The sequence below is a fragment of the Ctenopharyngodon idella genome, chromosome 2, assembly GCF_019924925.1.
Source record: "Ctenopharyngodon idella isolate HZGC_01 chromosome 2, HZGC01, whole genome shotgun sequence".
Classification (NCBI taxonomy): Eukaryota; Metazoa; Chordata; class Actinopteri; order Cypriniformes; family Xenocyprididae; genus Ctenopharyngodon; species Ctenopharyngodon idella.
This window is the reverse complement of record NC_067221.1, coordinates 42688736-42711154: the sequence shown is the minus strand read 5'-3', so window position 1 is coordinate 42711154 and position 22419 is coordinate 42688736. Positions and strand designations below refer to the sequence as shown.

The 22419-nt window shown below is 37.9% G+C and overlaps 1 protein-coding gene across 1 annotated transcript; it reads left to right on the top strand.

Annotated features, from left to right (window-relative positions):
* The first annotated feature begins 1009 nt into the window (after positions 1-1009).
* LOC127496359 (protein APCDD1-like) lies at positions 1010-20915 on the top strand. The gene is made up of 6 exons (XM_051864226.1): positions 1010-1374; positions 10763-10946; positions 11310-11520; positions 11689-12015; positions 17280-17601; positions 19062-20915. The coding sequence occupies exons 1-6, from the start codon at positions 1338-1340 to the stop codon at positions 19496-19498; spliced, it is 1518 nt and encodes a 505-aa protein (XP_051720186.1). The 5' UTR covers positions 1010-1337; the 3' UTR covers positions 19499-20915.
* Positions 20916-22419: the final 1504 nt, after the last annotated feature.

Below are 22419 nucleotides of genomic sequence, written 5' to 3'. Positions count from 1 at the left end.
TCCAGAATGTGTCTGTGAAGTTTCAGCTCAAAATACCCCACAGATCATTTATTATAGCTTGTCAAATTTGCCCCATTTGGGTGTGAGCAAAAACACGCCGTTTTTGTGTGTGTCCCTTTAAATGCAAATGAGCCGCTGCTCCCGGCCCCCTTTCCAGAAGAGGGTGGAGCTTTAACAGCTCAACAACAACAAAGCTGGAGAATCTCACGCAGCCAAAATGAGGATTGTCAGTAACGGTGTTCAGCCTTACATTGTTCAAACCGGAGTCGACACTGATGGAGAGACTCAGGAAGAAGTTACAACTTTTAGACGTTTCTGAATGGTTAGTGGATAAATTTATGTAGTTGCTGTGGAGTTGATTCAACTCATCCACTAGCATGTGCCGTCATGTTCATCTTTTGTGTTGAATTGACCCTCGTTTGTGAAGCAGTCCGGCGTAAAATGACGGCATGTCAACAACACTCTACTACAACAACTCTTCCTCTTCTCTAAAGCAGCCCAACATGGCCCCGCCCCCTTTGTTGTGTGTTCTCGGGGGCGGGGTTTATGTAAATTTTAGGGTTAGTGATGTCACCAACCCGGGAAGAAGCTCGTTGTAGTCCCTACCAGCCGTTTGTTGTAGTCCTTAAAAAGCGATTTCTGTAAAAGAAAATCTCTCTCTTTGCATTGAACTTTGAGTGTCGTAACTTTGCAGATGTTGTTTCTGATCAAACAGCAACATTACACACTAACTAAAGTTAAAAAAGTCAAATCATAATCAAGGACCCCTTTAATGTTACTACTTGTTTGGGAAATGGAATGTTCCCTTAATGTTTGGATCCCCAAGATTTTTTTAAACTTCAGAAATAACGTTTTCAACACATTTAACACAAGAAAAAAAATGTCTGCAGGTTCTAACAGGAAGAACTTGAATTGTTCTGAGATCAGGATCTGTTTGATGTGGTGAACAGTGAACACACACACACACACACACACACACTCTCTCTCTCTCTCTCTCTCTCTCTCTCTCTCTCTCTCAGAAGGCTCAGCGCAGGATTCTCTGGAGATCTCCGTCATGGTTTTCCGTGGATTGCTCCATGCTCTCCTGTGGGAACAGTAACTCGTGCAGCAGATCGCTATATTAATCGATGCTTCTGTGTCGCGAGTGTTTCAGATGTTTGTCCTGGCGCGTCGTGCGAGTCTCCAGTGCGTCTGCGCGCGGCGCGCGGCGGGTCGGATGGATGTTGTCGGACTTCTCGCGCAGAGAATCTAAAAAATTCTGGATAGAAGAGAAACTACGTGTGAGATTAATCTGAAGAAGGAAAATACTGAGCGAAAATCATTCTGTGGGAATAATAATGGCTGTGTCTGTGTTTGTGCTGATGATGATGATTGGTGAGTGTTTTCATTCATCTTAAATCAGATGTGAAAATACTATGAATTCGTGAATAGAATATAAATGTCGTTGGTATCGCGTATACTGCAGCCTGTCAATCAAAATACTTAAAGCAAAAGGGTCATTTTTAAAAGATCTTTTTCTAAATAATAAATTAATCACAACGTAAATCGTATTCAAAGTTGAAAGTGCTCTTTAAAATCATATTTTCGTCACATTTCATCATTTGTGTGCTGTTTTATCCGATAAGAAGTTAAATTACGTCATGTTGATGTTATTAAATCAAACTGTGTAGTTTGTTAAAACTGTAATCGAGTTTGAGCTGTAGTGAAAATCAGCAACCACAAACCTTATTCTTTATGATGGCGTGTGAACACTTCTTCAAAACGCTTGTCAGTTTGGATTAAATGCAATACAGATTCTGTAGTAAGTTAATTAAGTTCAATTTTATGTACAATAATTGATTAGATCTCAATTAGACCTGTCAGAAATGGCAATGCTCCTCCTGGAGGGTCATTTTTACATTTAATATTAGTGTCTCTAAAGTCAGATAAATCTAGAAAGAGTGTTGTGAAATATATGAAATGTTACATAACTCAGTATGGGCTGTTTTTGCTCTAAAATATTACATATCTGGGGCATTTTTGCCACTTCTGTTCATTTTTGACCGTTAGATAGGCTAACTTGTGGTGTGTGTGTGTGTGTGTGTGTGTGTGGGATAGTTTGTACTAGTAAACATAACACAGAATGTACAAATTGTACTATTACGGATACAATAACACGAAATGCTGTTTCTCTGCACACATGTGCAATAGATCTCACACAGTCTCACGTGGAAGAAAGCAGATTACTGGACTGCGTTTGACCCGTTTCATCAGCTGGAAATGACAAACGTTTGGCAGCCACTTCAAACGGAGTCGAGAGATAAAAAAGATATTTTCATATGCTCTTTCTCTCCAGTGTGTTTAAGAGAATCTAACGTTCAATTAAGTGGCGCATTATAGCAGCCTTTCCCAGCAGCCATAAACCCCGTCGTCAGGGCAGATTAGAGTGTGCTGTAAATTTATAGGGGGAAAAACCTCAGGATCAGGTCAAAGAGAAGCCAAGACGGCAACCTTAGGAGCGTCTCACGTGGAGTCGACTGGCTCCGAAACCTTGTTAGATGTCGAGCTCAAAAGCTGAGTGTTATCTGAGCCACAACTTCTCAGAAAGAAAGAGAAACTGCAGAACGTCTTTGAAATACTCATGTTTTTGAATCATATCTTTTGTGAAAGTCAATGTCATTTAGACCCTAATGTTTTGAGTTATGATTTAAATGATGACAGAATGATCATTTTTAATGTTTACATTTATCCTTTTAACCAAAGTGACTTAAAAATGAGTGATAAAACAAACGCCTGATAGTTTCTGACGTCTATTAAGGGGTCTGAACTTAATCCAGACACGGAGAGGATGTAGGATAGATCATATTATTTCTAAACAGCAGAATAAACTGACATAAATACATGTTTTTGACAGTGATAAAATTATAAAACATTATCTGGGGGGGGGAAATAAAAAAAAAAGTATGATATGACCCCTTTAATATATTCAAATTCTGAAACATAATCACCCAGTTTGAAATTATTTTCACTCAGGATAAAAATTATATAGAAAGAAATTGAATTAATTTTGAAAAATAATTTTATAAAGAAATAATATTTTCTTGTAAAACATGCTCCAACTTTAAAAAATCAGTTATGAAAACATTATGTTCTCTGAACGTTTTTTTCGTGGTAATGCAAACGTTAAGGAAACATTATTGGAACGTTACTTTTAAATGTTCTCTGAACGTTCCGAAACAAGTAGTAACATTTAAAAAAACGTTAGACAAACATCCAACTACAATGTTTAAACGCATGTTGACATTTTGGGAACATTATTAAAGACTAGATAAACGTTACTGGAAGAACGTTTGCTCATAACTTTGAGAGAACCTTGGCAGAACGTTCGCTGTTAGCTGGTATCCTCCTCTAAATACATGTGCCAGTCTATTCTTATCCACATTAAAAACCCCTTTCCTCCATTGAATCATGCGTCTATTAAAACGTCTACAAGCTCATAAACTTGTATATATAATCAGAATTAACGAGAGGGCCGTTAAAGCGGCTCTCCGGAAGAAAGCGTCCCCTCAGACGCAGACGGAGGGCCGTGTGGTAAAAAGCTTTAAGATGGAATTGTGTTGTCAACTGTATCCGGACGGAGTGATTCTGGAGCTTGTGTGTTTGTCAGTCGGCCCAGAGCTGTTACCTCAGCGATGGGATCGGGCCAACTGGAAATGTTCTCGGTGGTTTGGTCTCGAGAGCGCTGCGGACGCTTTGATTGAGATAGACGGCCAGCGCTGGGAACGAGAGCGAGTGTTTGGCTCACTTCAGCATTCACAACGGAAGAATGAAGATGGTGTGAGAAACAAGACAGAAACAGAATGGAAGTCAGTTCACTGATCCCTCTGAAGAATATTAAATCCATAACTAGATTTTTTGCACTGCAAGAACAAATTAAGTATGTTTGCACTGGAAGTTTGGGGTCGGTCAGATTTTTTAAATGTTTTTGAAAGAGTCTCTTCTGCTCAGCAAGGCTGCATTTATTTGATCAAAAATACAGTAAAAACAGTGAAATATTATTATAATGTAAAACAGCTGTTTTCTATGTGAATATATAGTAAAGTGTAATTTATTCCTGTGATCAAAGCTGAATTTTCAGCATCATTACTCCAGTCTTCAGTGTCACATGATCCTTCAGAAATCATTCTGATATGATGATTTGCTGCTCAAGAAACATTTATGATTATTATCAATGTTGAAAACAGTTCATATTTTTCTGGAAACTGTCATACATTTTATTTTTCAGGATTCTTTGATGAATAGAAAGACATTTTTGTAACATTATAAATGTCTTTACTGTCACTTTTGATTAATTTAACCCTCTGAAGTTTTACGTTTTTTAGAATTTTTTGCTTCGTCAGAATGGTATGAAACTTGGTAAAGGTTTTGGCACTTGTTATGTGAACACAAAATAATAATGGACATGATTTGAAAAGGTTAAATGGTCCTGAATGACAGTCACACGATCAAAAATGAGGCATTGGAAATGAATGGGAAACGAATCTAGTGGAGGCGTGTGGTACTGCGGCCAAACTAAATCTGACTGAAAGCTCATTTCTTCAGATATCAACCTGGAAAACAACTTGTTTAGATTTGTGGCTTTGATTTTCTCACAGTTTTGGAACACATTTTGGAAAATATATATTTCATATAAAAAATTAAAATAGTAGTTTTGTGCAGTTTTTCATAGTAAAATTTTATAACTTTTTTTTTTATGTTCACTTTTTAAAACTTTTTTCACTTCAGCAATAATCTGCCAAGTGTCGTCTTTAAAAAGAGACCAAACTTCAGTCTGTGATCCAAAACATTCAAGATTTACCACAGTTTAAGTTGGAATTTTCATTTTCAGGTCTATGCTCAAAAAGTGAATAAATGGATTATAACTACAGCATAAATATAATTTAATACCATAAAATCCCCTAAAATACAAAATATTAAATAAAAAACATTATCAAACTAAAATATAGTACATTCATTTCATTGAAAAAAATAAAATAAAAAATCATTTTTCACCACCCGAGCAGAAGCAGAGGGTTAATGCGTCCTTCACTGTAAAAATGTTGGGTTAAAAACAACCCAAGTTGGGTCAAAAATGTTTTATTTAACTCAACTATTGTTTAAAAATGACTATATGACTGGATTAAAATGAACCCAAAATATGTTGGAAATTAAAAATTAGACACATAATTACTAGAGGAAACAATAATTATCAAAAGGTGAACATTTATTAATAAGCAATTTAATAAATATATATTGTTTAATTATTATCATTAAACTTATTAATAAAGTTCATTTATTAAACATATTAATAAATGTTAATTGTTGTTAAGCATACTTTGGGTTCATTTTAAGTCATTTTTAAACAATAGTTGAGTTAAATAAAACTACCCAGCAGGTTGGGCAAACATTTAACCCAGTCGCTGGGTTAAATGCCATTCATTCATTTAGCTTGGAGAGAATAATGCAGAAAACAGATAAAGCGTTTAAATGGCACACCACAGCAGATCTCAGAGCTGTAGTAACTGGAGAAGGACTTTAACCTCCTCTGATGGGTTTAACTGTGACCGGCTGACATCACAGATCACAGTGTGTTCGTAGAAATGCTCTTCTATACACTCGTAAAAATAAAGCCCCTTTATTGGCATCGATGGTTCCATGAAGAACCTTTAACATCCAAGGAATCTTTCCATTACACTAAAGCTTCTTTATAATGGAAAAGGGTTTTAAAATGTTCTTCATACTAAGAAAAAAATTATTCTTGATCACTGAAATGTTCTGTGGGGAACTGAAAATGATTCTTCTGTGGCATCGCTGTGAAAAACAACCTTTATTTTTAAGAGTGTAATCTGCTTTTACTACAGTAATTCACTGGGTGTCGAACCTCGTTACACACATGACGAGGACGGACGATTTCTGTCCAACTTTCCTGTGTTGCTTCTGCAGCAGGACTTTTGTTTCCTTTTTAGAAACTTTAGAGAATGAAAGACACTGTGTGTTTTGCAGGTGTAAAGACATCATCAGGCGAGAGGGTTCATGGTCAGGCGTGTTGTGATGGTCAGGCGTGTTGTGAAGGTCACGCGTGTTGTGATGGTCAGGCGTGTTGTGAAGGTCACGCGTGTTGTGATGGTCAGGAGAGTTGTGATGGTCAGGCGTGTTGTGATGGTCAGGCGTGTTGTGAAGGTCACGCGTGTTGTCAGGCGTGTTGTGACGGTTAGGCATGTTGTGATGGTCAGGCGTGTTGTAATTGTCAGGCGTGTGAGGTGGTCAGGCGTGTTGTGATGGTCACGCGTGTTGTCAGGCGTGTTGTGACGGTTAGGCGTGTTGTGATGGTCAGGCGTGTTGTGATGGTCAGGCGTGTGAGGTGGTCAGGCGTGTTGTGATGGTCAGGTGTGTTGTCAGGCGTGTTGTGATGGTCAGGCGTGTTGTGATGGTCAGGCATGTTGTGATGGTCAGGTGTGTTGTGATGGTCAGGCGTGTTGTGATGGTCAGGCGTGTTGTGATGGTCAGGCGTGTTGTAATTGTCAGGCGTGTTGTGATGGTCAGGTGTGTTGTCAGGCGTGTTGTGATGGTCAGGCGTGTTGTGATGGTCAGGCATGTTGTGATGGTCAGGTGTGTTGTCAGGCGTGTTGTGATGGTCAGGCGTGTTGTGATGGTCAGGCGTGTTGTAATTGTCAGGCGTGTTGTGATGGTCAGGCGTGTTGTAATTGTCAGGCGTGTTGTGATGGTCAGGCGTGTTGTAATTGTCAGGCGTGTTGTGATGGTCAGGCGTGTTGTGAAGGTCACGCGTGTTGTCAGGCGTGTTGTGACGGTTAGGCATGTTGTGATGGTCAGGCGTGTTGTAATTGTCAGGCGTGTGAGGTGGTCAGGCGTGTTGTGATGGTCAGGCGTATGAGGTGGTCAGGCGTGTTGTGATGGTCAGGCGTGTTGTGATGGTCAGGCATGTTGTGATGGTCAGGTGTGTTGTCAGGCGTGTTGTGATGGTCAGGCGTGTTGTGATGGTCAGGCGTGTTGTAATTGTCAGGCGTGTTGTGATGGTCAGGCGTGTTGTAATTGTCAGGCGTGTTGTGATGGTCAGGCGTGTTGTCAGGCGTGTTGTGATGGTCAGGCGTGTTGTGGTGGTCAGGCGTGTTGTGATGGTCAGGCGTGTTGTCAGGCGTGTTGTGATGGTCAGGCGTGTTGTCAGGCGTGTTGTGATGGTCAGGCATGTTGTGATGGTCAGGCGTGTTGTCAGGCGTGTTGTGATGGTCAGGCGTGTTGTGATGGTCAGGCGTGTTGTCAGGCGTGTTGTGATGGTCAGGCGTGTTGTCAGGCGTGTTGTGATGGTCAGGCGTGTTGTCAGGCGTGTTGTGATGGTCAGGCATGTTGTGATGGTCAGGCGTGTTGTCAGGCGTGTTGTGATGGTCAGGCGTGTTGTCAGGCGTGTTGTGATGGTCAGGCATGTTGTGATGGTCAGGCGTGTTGTCAGGCGTGTTGTGATGGTCAGGCGTGTTGTCAGGCGTGTGAGGTGGTAACAGGGTTTGCAAACACGTGGTTGGCCGGCGGTCAGATGATGTGTGCGCAGGTGCAGACGCAGCTGATGTGTTTCTCAGGAGAGATGATGATTTTGATATGAGTGAAGCAGCGGAGCGTTACTAATGTTTCCAGCTGTGCTGGCCGGAGTTTCCCTGGAGAACGTAGTTTTCCGTTAGGATCCAGAAAAGATAAACGTGGATGAAGGGTGAATAGGGTAAACATGCAACTAATAAATATCAGCATACTTCCACAGTTGTTTGATTACTTGAAGAATGGCAAACATTTTTTGTATTACAAGTTGTTAAAATATATAAATGAGCGAAATATTTAAACTCAGTCTGACTTCATTATGAATTTTCATGTAGACTGTAGTCAATAAGGAAGATTATGTATTGATCTGCAAGTAAGGAAATGTTTTATTTGATTACCAAAACCTGATAAATTCTACTGATAATTAAAGTGTGCAAACAAGTGAAAATAACAAAATATACCATAAAGTAGGCCTATATAGAAATGAGAACAAACAAAATGTGTGTAAATGTGTGTTATATTAATATAAAATATAAAAAACAGCAAATATAAAAACAGATGTCAAAAAGTGTAAAATTTTTAAGAAGAACTGACGCTATATGCAAACATAGCAGTTTCATATCATTTGAAACTGCTGCTGCAGTGGGGAAGATGCATGGGGATTCATTTGTGTTTTTTTAATGGTATGTTTAGTTTTTACCCTAAAACTCAGACAGTAACAGACACAAATGTGGACATGTTCATATTCAAACATTTCATACAATGTGATTAAACACCTTTTACACCACATTTTGTCTATAAAATAACTGACAGTCGTGACCAAAATATGATGTTTACCATAATAAAACTTACTTTTCACACCATTCGTCGCACATAAACTCAAGCTCCGAGGATCTCCCGTTCTTTTGAGTGAATTCAGTGAGTTGTTAACTGGAGACTCGCTCTGAATGGATCATTGAATCACTGAGTTGTTGACTGGAGACTCGATTTGAATCAGTGAGTTGTTGACAAGAGAACAGATGCAATCGGATCGGTCCGATTCAACAGGTTGATTGAAAAGAATCAGCTTGTTTGCGAATCAGACACTGCTATCACGTCTCTGAGCGGGTGACAACTTCTTCAGTTCAAAATAACGAGAACCGGTGTGGTTTTTATGAAATGTAGTGGAGTAAAAAGTACGATATTATGCTTTGGAATGTAGTGAAGTAAAAGTTTCCCTAAATATAAATATTTCAATAAAGTACAGATACTGATCACTTTAAGGTTCCTTGAGGAATAAAAAATGGTTCTTCTATTGCATCCCTGTGAAAACCCTTTATTTTCAAGAGTGAGGGTAAATGGTGGACGCTTTGAGGTGATTGTTTCAGCTCTGTTTCAATGTTGAAATGATTTAATGTTGTTATTTTGGAGCCTGAAGTGCTGCGTGCTCTCTTGATTCAGATTCAGGCAGATGTAGTTTACTGTAATAAAGTTTCCTACTTTGGGAATATATTTGATGATGTTTCTGTTGCCATAACGCAGATCTTGGGATGGAATGCGTGGAATACAGACCTGAAGCCTCAGGCACTGAAATTCTTTAATTTCCGAGGTTTTAGTCTGCAGCTATTCGAGGGTTTTCTCCTTTCATCTGGCGTCCTTATGCAGGTCCTGATCACGGGCCAGAAATGTGTTTGGTGTTATCTCAACCATCAGCTTTATTTTCTCCGAGTGTCATTATACGAAATTTAAAAATGAATTATAATACCTCATCTCTGTCCAAAGCACCAGCTCGTTCCCACAGTCATTAAAGGTTTTTACACTGACTCTGTGTGTGTGTGTGTGTGTGTGTGTGTGTGTGTGTGTGTGTGTGTGTGTGTGTGTGTGTGTGTGTTGTGTTTCTACACAGGTTCTTTCTGGAATTATGTTTTCCACTCAGTTTGAATTTGTCCATGTGATCTAAACGATGTGCAGTCAGTATCTTTAAAGCCACGTGTCATTACAGGGTTTACTTGCAGACATTCATGTGTACGTTTCTCAAGTATTTACAGTATGAATTAACCCTTTCAGTACTAACATAAACTGAAATTATAACTGATAATTCAAAGAGCTTTACATTAAAATGTTTTAAAAATAATCTTAACCCTTTCATGCATAGAGGTCACTACAGTGGACAGATATTCCAAAAGCATTTTCTTGCGTATGCATGGGTTTGATGGCATAGTAGCACATCAATCTCTACAGTGTATTTTAGTGCATCATCCTACACACTGCCACCAAGTGGCAAGCCTTTGTATGTCAATTTTTTCCCCTCCAAACCAAGATGGCCGATGGCCAGTCAGAAATGCCAAGTTGCTCTGGAATGTCCATCCATTCCTTCTATCCTAGGAGACTCTTGCAGGACATCATGCATCAATAGTTATATTTCAGCTACAATTCATACAATTACTGTGACTGTAGTTTTTGAAAATACTTCATCTGCAGTATCTTTTTTTGACTGTAAATAAACGTATTTGTGTTATTAGAATGTAATTTGCATTAACATCAAAAAGTAATGTATGTGACTTGCAATGCTTTACTTGTTACATTAAAAAAGTAATCTGATCACATAATGCACGTTACTTGTAATGCGTTACTTTACTCGTAACATCAAAAAGTAATCCGATTACGTAATGTGTTACTTGTAATACATTACCCCCATCACTGCTCATTTCAGATGATATTGCATTTGCAATTTTTCACTTTTCATTCTTTATTTAACCAAGTTAAAAAACTATTAAAAATATTGATATTCATATTTTTTGTATATATTTTATAGTTTTCACATGATTTGATATAATTTTATTGATTGGTTTGTTAAATACACACAATATTGCTGTGTTAATATTGTATTATGTTTAAACCATAAACGCATGCAGGTCACTCAAGTGCACATCTGGAAATCTCTTTGAAAAGTATGCATAAAAAAATTACATTTCAAATCTTGTTTTTCATGCCCTAAGAGCAATAAAAACACAGGAAAAAATCCTGACTGAGGATATCATAATTCATGCATGAAAGGGATCTAATAATCATAACACATGCATAAGAAAAAAAAAAAAAACAATAAAAAGAAACATTTTATTCTTTCATTATATATACAAATATTAGATAGATAGATAGATGGATGGATGGATGGATGTCCTGTTAGCGCTCCTCTAAGCCGCTGCTGTGGTTGATTCCTCAGGGTGTGTGAAGGGCTCGTCTCTGCTCGTCTCTGACAGTCGTTCCCCTCGGCTGGCTCTGGAGAAGAGTCTCGGCTGGCCATCTAAAGACACACAGTGCCTCCACATGCTGAAACATCTGCACAACGGCGCCCGCATCACTGTCCAGATGCCGCCCAACATCGAAGGCCACTGGGTGTCCACTGGGTGAGAGCATGAGAGATCTGAAGCAGTTCAGCTTTGAGTTTTCTTTTGTTTTAAAAGACAATTAGTATATACTATTGTGTCGTATATCCGAGTGAAACGCTTCTCAAACAAGAACAAATGTAGGGCGGGGCTTGATTTTGTCAATTGATTGGATGGTTGTGGTTTGCTATTGGTGGATCTCATGTGAGTGACAGGTTGCCCCGCCCTCATCATCAGAGAAGAGAAGAGATGCTGCAAGAGGGAAAAGAAGATATTCTGATTCAAGATTACCAGGAACACAATAATGAAAAATCATTTAAAATAAACACTGCAAAAGTGTTGAATGTCAAGTCTCTGTCGTCTCTCTCTGTTCCCTCATGGCAGCTGTGAGGTTCGTCCCGGTCCGGAGTTTCTCACCCGCTCGTACCGCTTCTTTCACAACAACACCTTCCAGGCTCACCAGTTCTACTACTCCGACAACCACTGCACCACCCCGACATACACGCTGCTGGTCCGGGGCCGACTGCGCCTCCGACAGGCGTCCTGGATCGTACGGGGCGGAACGGAGGCCGACTACCAGATCCACAGCACTCAGGTGTAGAAATAGTAAATACATGTTTAAATGTGGAGATGAGGAAATATAACTTGACAATAAGGTTTCAATAATGAAGTCTGCATCATTGATTCTGTTATTTTCCTGTTTTTCATTGTGAAGCTGTACTGTGTAAAGCGCTGTAGGAATAATCGAGTCTTGACCCGTCAGGTCGTGTGTCACTCGGCGTCGGTGGCGAAAGAGCTCGGTCAGAGGCTGAACCGCAGCTGCAGAGGCTCCTCGCGTGAGTTCGGGTCCTGGCTGCCGAACGTGAGTTACGAGCTGTGGAGCGACGAGGGCGGCTGCGACTGCGACTGCTCCAGAGGCCTGAACTTCGCCATGCACGAGCTGCAGCTGCTGCGGATGGAGAAGCAGCACCTGCATCATCACCTGGACCAGCTGGTGGAGGAGCTGTACCTGGGCGACATTCACACCGAACCCGCGCAGAGGATGTACTACAGACCCTCCAGCTATCAGGCCGCGCTGCAGAACGCCCAGGTGAGAATCATTCTCTCTCGAGCCGTACTGTACATCAACATTATTTATAAAACAAAGCTGACTGATAGACAGTTCTGTCACTGTATTTTATTATGTTGCTGGCCGGTTATTTTATAAAAGTAGTAATCTACTTGAGGTCATGTGATGGTAAAACACCACAGAGATGTCTAAGAATATGTAAACATCCTTAAAAGAAAATGCATTTAAAATAAATTATTTCATAAAAAAAAAACCCTAAAACATCAATTTACAAAACTTATTATTAACTATAAAATTAATTATAAAAAGCATTATTATTCATTACAAAAACTTAGATTATTATTTTAAAAATATGTAAACATAATTTACAATAATATTACATAAATATTATTACATAAAATTTGAATAAATATAAATATAAAAATAAATATTACATAAATAAAAAAGCAATTTACAAATTTACAAAAACATTTACAAAAATATTAATATTATTAATTACAAAAGTTATTATTATTATTATTATTATTCTTTACAAAAAACTATTTTTATTATTAATAATTATAAAAACACTATTATTTATTACAAAATACACATTATCATTCATTACAAAAATGTATATTGTTATTATAAAAATATGTAAACATCTTAAAAAAAGAAAAAATACAGCAAATACTTTAGGTTTTTTCCATTAAAAAGCAATTTACAAATGTACATTTTTTAAAAAACATATTTACAAAAAATTATTATTAATATTATTAATTGTAAAAAACATTATTATTCATTACAAAAATGTATATTATTATAAAAATATGTAAACATCCTAAAAAAATATAGCAAACATAAAACAGTAGGTTTTTTCATTAAAAAAGCAATTTACAAGTTTACAAAAAAAATATTATTTTTATTACTATTAATATTATTAATTACAAAAAATATGATTATTATTCATTACAAAAAATATTATTTTATTATTAATAATTATAAAAACATTATTATTTATACAAAAAAACACATTATCATTCATTACAAAAATGTATGTTATTATAAAAATATGTAAACATCATATATAGCAAATGTAAAACATTAAAATGCAATTTACAAGTTTACAATTTAAAAAAAATACAAAAATTGATTATTATTATTATTAATTATTATTAAATATTATTAAATATTATTATTTATTACAAAAATATATTCTTATTTTTATTTTTATTATTTATAAAAACATTATTCACTACAAAAGTGCATTATTCATTACAAAAGCAGGTTTTTTCATTAAAAAGCTGTTTAAAAATGTACAAAAAAATGGATTATTACTAATATTAATTACAAAAAAATATTATTATTAATTAAAAAAAACATTATTACAAACTTAAACTTAAACTTATATTATTTTTACAAAAATATCCTTTTTTTTATTGTATTATGATTAATATTATTCATTACAAAAAAAATGATTCATTACAACAAAAAAGTATTATTATTTATTTTTCATGTCCACGAGCAGATCTAGTGCTGTCCTGTAAGCTGAAGTTAATACGCAGCTCGTGTCAGTGAGAGTACTGGTGTGTTTCTGAGACGAGATCCGAGAGGATTCTCCATCTGTTGAGAAGATGAGACGAGGTTGAGCTCAGGATGACGGATCCTTCACTGACGCTGAGATTTACGAGCTGTTGGTGGTTTAAGAGCGCGGGGTTATCGCCGCTCGGCTCTGTTTACGTCTCAGTCGCTCGCTCTCCATCACGGCCGCAGGAAGTGATGTGAAGTGTTTAGCTTTCTGCTCCACTGATCCTTCATCTGGCAGAGTTTTATAGGGAGGGTCGCAATAATAATCATAAAAGAGAAGACGGCCTCTGCTGTTGAAATAAACCAAACCTCATTCTGATGAAATAACGTGGCAGCGCTCGTCAGAGTAAATACTGCACCGGTCTGAGGCTCCATCTCGTGTTTTCTCTCAGTAAGAGTCAAGGACTTTTGACCCGCAGCAGAAAGTCCTGGAAAGATGAAGAGACTGACGAACAAAGTAACTTTGAGAGAAGGCATGTTTCGTCGTTTAAGTAGTTGTTTTTGTGACACAAGCCAGCTCCGGCCGACATGAGCTCGTAAAACATTTAATATAGAAATTCCTCTTTATGGAAAGATGTTTACTTCCTTCATGTGCTGTTAAACACGGTTTGCAGAATCAGCCACAAGAGCACACCGAAGAACACGCTGCCGCTCTCATTCGGGCGTAACAGCAGAGAAATGCCGCTCGTCGACCTCAAGCATGTGGCATCCATTTCAATCCCATCAGGCAGCGCTTTGAAGCGTGACGTCATCTCGCTGCCATTAAAGCCGCCCTCATTAACAGATCTTTCCTTATTTAGCCACTTGACCGACATGATTGCAATTCCATCCCTGAATCTCAAATAGCAGCCGTATCCTCATTCCGTGTCCCAGAAGTCTTTGGGAGCGCCAGTGTGTTCATTGGTGGTTTTCAGGGCGGATCAGAGTCATGTGATCACGTGAGGCCGCCGCTCTCACACTCACACACAGATTTCTGATGTAAATCATTTATAAACCTGCGCCGACACAGGAAGCTTTATTTGATCCAATTATTATTGCCTCGTTATTATATATGTATTTGAAGTCATTTTAGTGGCTGTTGTTCATTTCATTCTGTTTTTATTACCACAAAAAATGAACCAATTACTCGGTTAATCGTCGAAATATTCGACCAATTACTCGATTACCAAAATAATCATTAGATGAGTTAAAACACTTAAAGATGCACCTGCATTGTTTGCATTTTGTGGCTTTCAGTCGAATAAAACACTATTTTTCATATATTTCGTCATCGAAGATTTATTAAAAATAGTGTTAAAATATCGTCTTGTCTCGTTCTCGTGAAACCAATATCTTGTATCGTCTCGTCTCATGAGTGTATCGTCGGCTTATTGAGCAGAGGTGTGTTGGATCTTTTATAAGCGATTGGGTGTACGATGTTCGCCCAGCGGCAAAAAAGCCTTAACATTGGGACGAACTTTGTGACGGCACTGCATACTACACATGCTAGCAGTGAATAGCTACATGGTAACAGTAATTAGCTAATTATTAAAACGTCAAAAATGTTAACTAATACATACTAGCAACATGCTAATCATGTTAGCATCATGCTAGCAAACAACAACATGCTAATTGTGTTAGCATCTTGTTAAAACATGCAAACAACATGCTAATTGTGTTAACATCATTCTAGCAAAGATGCTAATCATGTTAGCATCATGCTAGCAAAATGCTAATCATGTTAGCATTTTATTAAAAACATGCTAACAACATGATAAGCGTGTTAGCATCATGCTAGCAACATGTTAATTGTGTTAGCTTCTTGCTAAAAACATGCAAACAACATGCTAATTGTGTTAACATTATTCTAGCAAAAATGCTAATCATGTTAGCATCTTATTAAAAACATGCTACCAACATGATAACATGTTGTTAACATCATGCTAGCAACATGTTAATTGTGTTAACATCTTGCTAAAAACATGCAACCAACATGTTAATTGTGTTAACATCATGTTAGCAACATGTTAATCATGTTAGCATCTGGTTAAACCATGTTAGAAACATGGTAATCATGTTAGCACCTTATTAAAAACATGCTAACAACATGATAATCGTGTTAACATTATGCTAACAAAATGCTAAAGCATGTGACTAGCAAAATGTTATATCATGCTAGTAACCTGTTAATTGTTTGCATCTTGTTAAACACATGCAAGCAAAATGTTAATTTTGTTAGCATCATGCTAGCAACATGCTAATCATGTTAGCATCTTGTTAAAAACATGCTAGCAACATGCTAATCATGTTAGCATCATGCTAACAAAATGCTAATCATGTTAGCATTTGACTAGCAAAATGTTAAATCATGCTAGCAAAACATGTTAATTGTGTTAACATCATGCTAGCAACATGTTAATCATGTTATCATCTTATTAAAACATGCTAGCAACATGCTAATCATGTTAACATCATGCTAACAACATTCTAATCGTGTTAGCATTTGACTAGCATAATGTTAAATGTGTTAGCATCATGCTAGCAACATGGCAGTTTTTAAAAATATGTTAATTGTGCTGATATATTTTGACTCGAGGCAGTGTAGGGGATGGTGTAGTAGCACATGACCAGCACCGCTCACATTTTCTTCAGAAAATGACCATATCTAGTCTTTTATGTCTTGCGCTTGAATGTTTAAATTGTCGAGGCTTAAAAACACGTGTGAATTATAAACTGTCATGACGATCGGGACAGTGTCAGTTCTGTCCACGAGTCCTGCATGTGTCCTCTCTCTCTCTCTCTCTCTCTCTCTCTCTCTCTCTCTCGAGGTGAGCGCGTGTGTGAGAGAAAGAGACAGAGGGCGCTCTCAGCTAAGCGACTGTGTGTAACGCTCTGCAGGACATGAAATTATATCTGCACTAAACTTATTTTTTTACCTCAATTACAGGCGACTGAAATCATACAATTTACAGGCCATTGGCTAATAAAATACAGTTTTTAGTCGCCTCTCGTGAAATTTGGTCGCATATGCGACTGATTTACTTGCATCGTAGAGGGTTGATATACAGTATGATTTACAGTTTTTGCAGTTTGAATATATTTAGTTTTTGCATTTTTAAATTATAATTTATAGTTTGAATGTATAGTTTACAGTTTTTACAAACTAAAGTAATGAATAATTGCAGTTGGAATCATAGTTCACTCTCACACATGACAGCGAATCTGCTGAGATAAATATACCGCTAACGTGTGTGTATACAGTATATAATAATGTAGAAATTAAAGTATTTTCGTTTTTCTTGATGTTATTGAAGTGTTGGAGAGGGAAAGAAAAATAAGTTTACACTAAAGAATTGTGACCTCAAAATTCTTATAGAGATGATGTACTTATATTAATGTTTTTAATTATTCTTTTAACTGTAAAATAAAACATTTCATTCATAAATGTAATCATTGCTTTCATTTTCTCCCAAACAAAAAACCTACTCTTAAAATATGCAATATATACACTATAAACATTGAAATATGAACTAATAGACCATTAGATTTAAATATAAACATGCATTAGACATGTTTCTAGCTTCACAGGTGAATGAGTGTCAGATGAAATCAGTGTAATTGATTGGTCGATCTGATTGATGATCTTCAGCGTTCACTGCATGCTTTATATTCAGACCTTCAGAAGATAATCAGATCTCATAATCACATCAGTCTAATCTAATCTGCTCATCTGTTCTCAGAATCACGATCACAGCTGCGTTGCCTGCCGCATCGTCTCCCGCTCCGACGCCTTCCACCCGCCCGTCCTCCCGCCGCGGCCGGACCTGACGGTGAGTCTTCAGGGGCACTGGGCGTCCCGGCGCTGCGAGGTCCGGCCGGAGGTTCTGTTCCTCACGCGCCACTTCATCTTCCACGACAACAACAACACGTGGGAGGGGCGTTACTACCACTATTCTGACCCGGTCTGCAAACACCCGACCTTCAGCATCTACGCCAGAGGACGCTACAGCCGCGGGCTCCATTCCACACGCGTGATGGGCGGCACCGAGTTCGTGTTCAAAGGTGAGACTCAGCTCTTCTGACATCATAACTCAGAGCTCCACATTAAGCCTTGTCATGTGCTGAAATCGAGTAAAAATGTTGCTTGTCCAGAAAAAAAAGGATTTTTTTGTGGTGTAAATATAATTTATTCTGAAGCAATATTCTTATCAGTGTTCTGTCAGATTTGACATATTTAATCTGCATATTTGTGATATATACCGTGACACCCTGGGCATTTTCTTTTACCTTTATAAAGGGCATTTTTAATTTAATTTAATCTTTAATTTAATGGTTCATTTTAAGCAAGAAATACAGTAAATTTTAAACAATAGTTGAGTTAAATAAAACTACCCAGCAGGCTGAGCAAACATTTAACCCAACCAATGTTTGTCAGTTTTCAACCCAGCATGTTTTAGAGTGTATAGGACACTATAAGGCTGCTACCAATAAAATTAAATAATTCACTATGAAAAATTACAACTGAATTATATAATGTTATGAGATTGTTAAAATATGTTTTAGAAAGGTTTTATATTATAGAAATATAATTTGAAAATACAAATAAGAAATGTTGGGGAAAAATGTATACTTTTAAACATGAAATTAAACCACCAGTAGATGGCGGCAGGTGACCATCCTAATGAGTGAGTCACTGAGTCATTCATTCAAACGATTCATTTAAACGGCTGATTCATTCAAGAATGAGGCAGTTGTTTATGAATGGGTGATTGAATCATTGACTCAAACGATTCGTTCAAAACGAAGAATCGCTGAAAGTGTTTCTGTGAGATACGCTGTGGTTCTGCTGTGATCTTAGTTTGGAACTATTTTCCATACTAGTTTCCATAATATAAATGTGACTTAATATTAACTACTTGTTTATTGAACTGTCGTATGAAATCAGTGAAATCACGTTTTTAATCGTGATGTATTCAGGAAGACAGGACTCTTGCTTAACTGTATCATATGTTATAAATATAAAAACGCCACATTTTTACCGCAGTATGTTTACTTTGTTAATGCAATTAAAATTATTAAACGCAATTAATGCACCATTTAATGCAATTAGTATGCTTTCGAAATGACCGGTCTGCGCAGCGCTGCTTCAAGTCGAACACAGCTGGCGTTTCGTTTCTGGATGAATCTTTCTGGATGAATCTGCATTTTGAACGAATCAATCTGGTGAACAATGATTCAATGACTCATTCATAAAGAGAGCCATTTACTTCATTCCTGAATGAATCAGCTGTTTGAATGATTCAATGACTTTCTTATTTAGACATTTATCGCCACCTACTGGCAGTTTTAGTTTCTTATTTAGAGTATCACTCCATTAAAAAAATTTGGGGATAATTTGGCCAAAAATGAAAATTCTGTTTATTTACATTTGCAATGTATGAATTTACTGTATGACACACTGTTAATGGACTTTAATTATATAAAATATACAACGAACTAATTGCCCGTTTCTGACCCTCCAGTGAACCACATGCGTGTGATGCCCATGGATCTCGCCACCACCTCGCTGCTGAACGTCTTCGATGGAAACGAGTGTGGCGTTCAGGGCTCGTGGCAGGTGGGCGTGGAACAGGACGTGACTCCGACCAATGGCTGCGTGGCGCTGGGGATCCGCCTCCCGCACACGGAGTACGAGCTCTTCCGGATGGAGCAGGACGCTCACGGCCGATACATGCTGTACAACGGCCAGCGGCCCAGCGACGGCTCCAGTCCGGACCGGCCCGAGAAAAGAGCCACGTCCTACCAGATGCCCTTGCTCCAGTGCAGGTCAGAGGTCAGCGCGGGTCACGGCGCAGAGCAGCCGCAGCGGCTGAGCAACGGTTGCCGGGTTGGTTACCATGACGACCTGGCAACAACACTGGCGGTTTCAAGTTTGGCATTCATGGGTTTGTTCGGCTGAAGGACGAGAGCAGATGATTCTGTACATGCTGACTTGATGACCCAGAATGCACTTGAGTAATCCGTCTGCGGGACGAATGAAAACTGCTGCACAACAATAACCGCACTTTACTAGAACGAAGTTCACTTCTGACGAGACTTTATTTCCTGAAACATGTAAACGAGTCCTGAAGGAAAAACTCCCTCCAAAATGAAGATTCTGTCATTATTTATTCACTTTCTTTTCCAGCAAATCAGAGACCAGGAGCCTCATTCGTGTGTGTGTGTGTGTGTGTGTGTGTGTGTGTGTGTGTGTGTGTGTGTGTGTGTGTGTGTGTGTGTGTATCTGTGTTTTATAATCGGGGCTCCTGGACTCTCAAAAACACCATACACATCATCATTTTGTTGGTGAGACACAAAACTTCTCCTTTACTGTTTGACAGAAAATGAAGATCTTACAGGTTTGAAATGACAGATGATGACAGAACTTTCATTTCTGGTGTTTTTCGCTGTAAAGCGTTTGAGTGAGACGTTCATATAAGAGGTATTTTTATACGAGAGTGAGTTTGAGACGACGATATGAAGCTACATGGAAGGAAAGGGAAATATCCGAACTGTAGATAATCACTGCTGACTTCCACTTCTGGTCCCTGAATAGATTCTGTTTTTACGAAGACTTCAGATGAAGGTTTTTAAAGGGAGTTTCTAACACACGCTGTTTCAGGCCAGTAGAGGACGATCGCTGACCCTTCACCAGATTCATCAACAGTGAGATTTCATTTATAAATATGCTGACGAAGTGATAAAATCAATTAGATATTATCCGTGTGCTGGAATGAACTGTCACTTTGCAAAAATATCTTTATAGAAAAATGGCAGATAAAAGTTATACATCTAGACAAATGATCCTCACGGTCATTACACTGCAAAAACAAAATCTCACTGTTTCCAGCACAAATATCCAAACATTATTAATTCAAGATACATTTACTAGAGAAGAAAAATGAGTCTGAAAATCAGTTTTTAAGGCGAGACTTTCTGAAGGGTCAGTTGATGTTTTTTAATAAGATTTGTAGTTATAACATTGTTCTTTTTTCATACTGAATGATGTGGATGTATTATAGTGACGGTCAGTGTTCATCTGTTTCAATCCTGAAACACGAACCACAAGGAGAATTTAATGGAAAATAAAATGTCCTGCTTTATTCTGACATTGGCGTCATTTTAAATATCCAGCCGCACTTGTTTGAGATGTTTAAATGGTCAAATTATTTTTTTTGTATCTTCATATCTATTGTTTTACAGTGTCTGTCGAACACAACTGTATATTAAGCTCCACATTTATCAATTTCACACAGACATCGTCCAGGAAAATCTGGATTCATTGTTTATTCATTACATTCTTCAGCAAAGACAATAAACCTGAAACTTGAACATGATTGTGTCTCGAATGGAGGTCGACTCTAAATATGCATCTGCTAAAGGAAATATTGGTACATGAAAGACTAAAAAGTTTAGATTTTTGTTTTCAGTCTGTAGATGAGCAAAAAAATTACTTTGCAATAAATACTCTGATACTCCATATATATTGAAGGGGACATATCATGACAATCTGACTTTTTCCGTGTTTAAGTGCTATAATCGGGTCCCCGGTGCATCTACCAACCCAGAAAACATGAAAAAAGACAACCCAGTACCTTTGTTTTGGCAAGCCGAAACAAGCCGCTCAGATTTCGCTCCCGTAGTGACGTAAGAAGGGATCTTATTATAATATTACCGCCCCTTAATCTGCATGTTTCCACCCACTGCGCCGCCATTTTGTTTTTGCAAGCGATGTACCAGTTCTAACGCCATGGCAAAAGTTCATGCTAACTGTTCTGTTGTTGGCTGGACAGACGAGCTCTGAACACTATTTAGAGTCTCGTTAGCTTGGATAGCCTGAAGTTGACCCTGACAAGATCGATTGCTAAAAAAGGAGCGTTTCTGTCCGAGTGAAAAATATTAGACCATTCACAGCATTTGATAGCAATCATAAACGTTAGCCTGGTGTGTATGATTCTGTTTGGCAAACAGGTACGCTATGTATAGTGGGCGTCCATACGGGTTTTGCACAAAAGATTAACATGACGACACATGCTAGTGGATGAGTTGAATCAACTCCACAGCAACTACATAAATTTATCCACTAACCATTCAGAAACGTTTAAAAGTTGTAACTTCTTCCTGAGTCTCTCCATCAGTGTCGACTCCGGTTTGAACAATGTAAGGCTGAACACCGTTACTGACAATCCTCATTTTGCTGCGTGAGATTCTCCAGCTTTGTTGTTGTTGAGCGACCGAAGCGTGAGCTGTTAAAGCTCCGCCCTCTTCTGGAAAGGGGGCCGGGAGCAGCAGCTCATTTGCATTTAAAGGGACACACACAAAATGGCGTGTTTTTGCTCACACCCAAACAGGAGCAAATTTGACAAGCTATAATAAATGATCTGTGGGGGATTTTGAGCTGAAACTTCACAGACACATTCTGGAGACACCAGAGACTTATATTACATCTTGTGAAAGGGGCATTATAGGTCCGCTTTAATATACAGTGATTGGTATATTGAAAATTGTTACATTTTTGTTCTTTCTATGCATCAATATGCAATATATAGTCATAAACAGCAATATATCTATAGATATATTTACAAAAATACTTTAACTCTCACCATTGACAGAATTTTCCGGCTATCCATGTTTTTACTGTTATACAGTAGGGGGCGCTATTTGATTCACAGAAATGAATCAGTTATAAAAGCATCTAAATGAGTCTGATACAGTCTTTACAAAACTTAATGGACAAATAAAAATCACTGCAATAATCAAGATTAATTTTATTTTACCAGAAAAACCATAGATATATACTGTATTTTTAATCCTTAATATTTCACTCAACAGTTCAAAGGT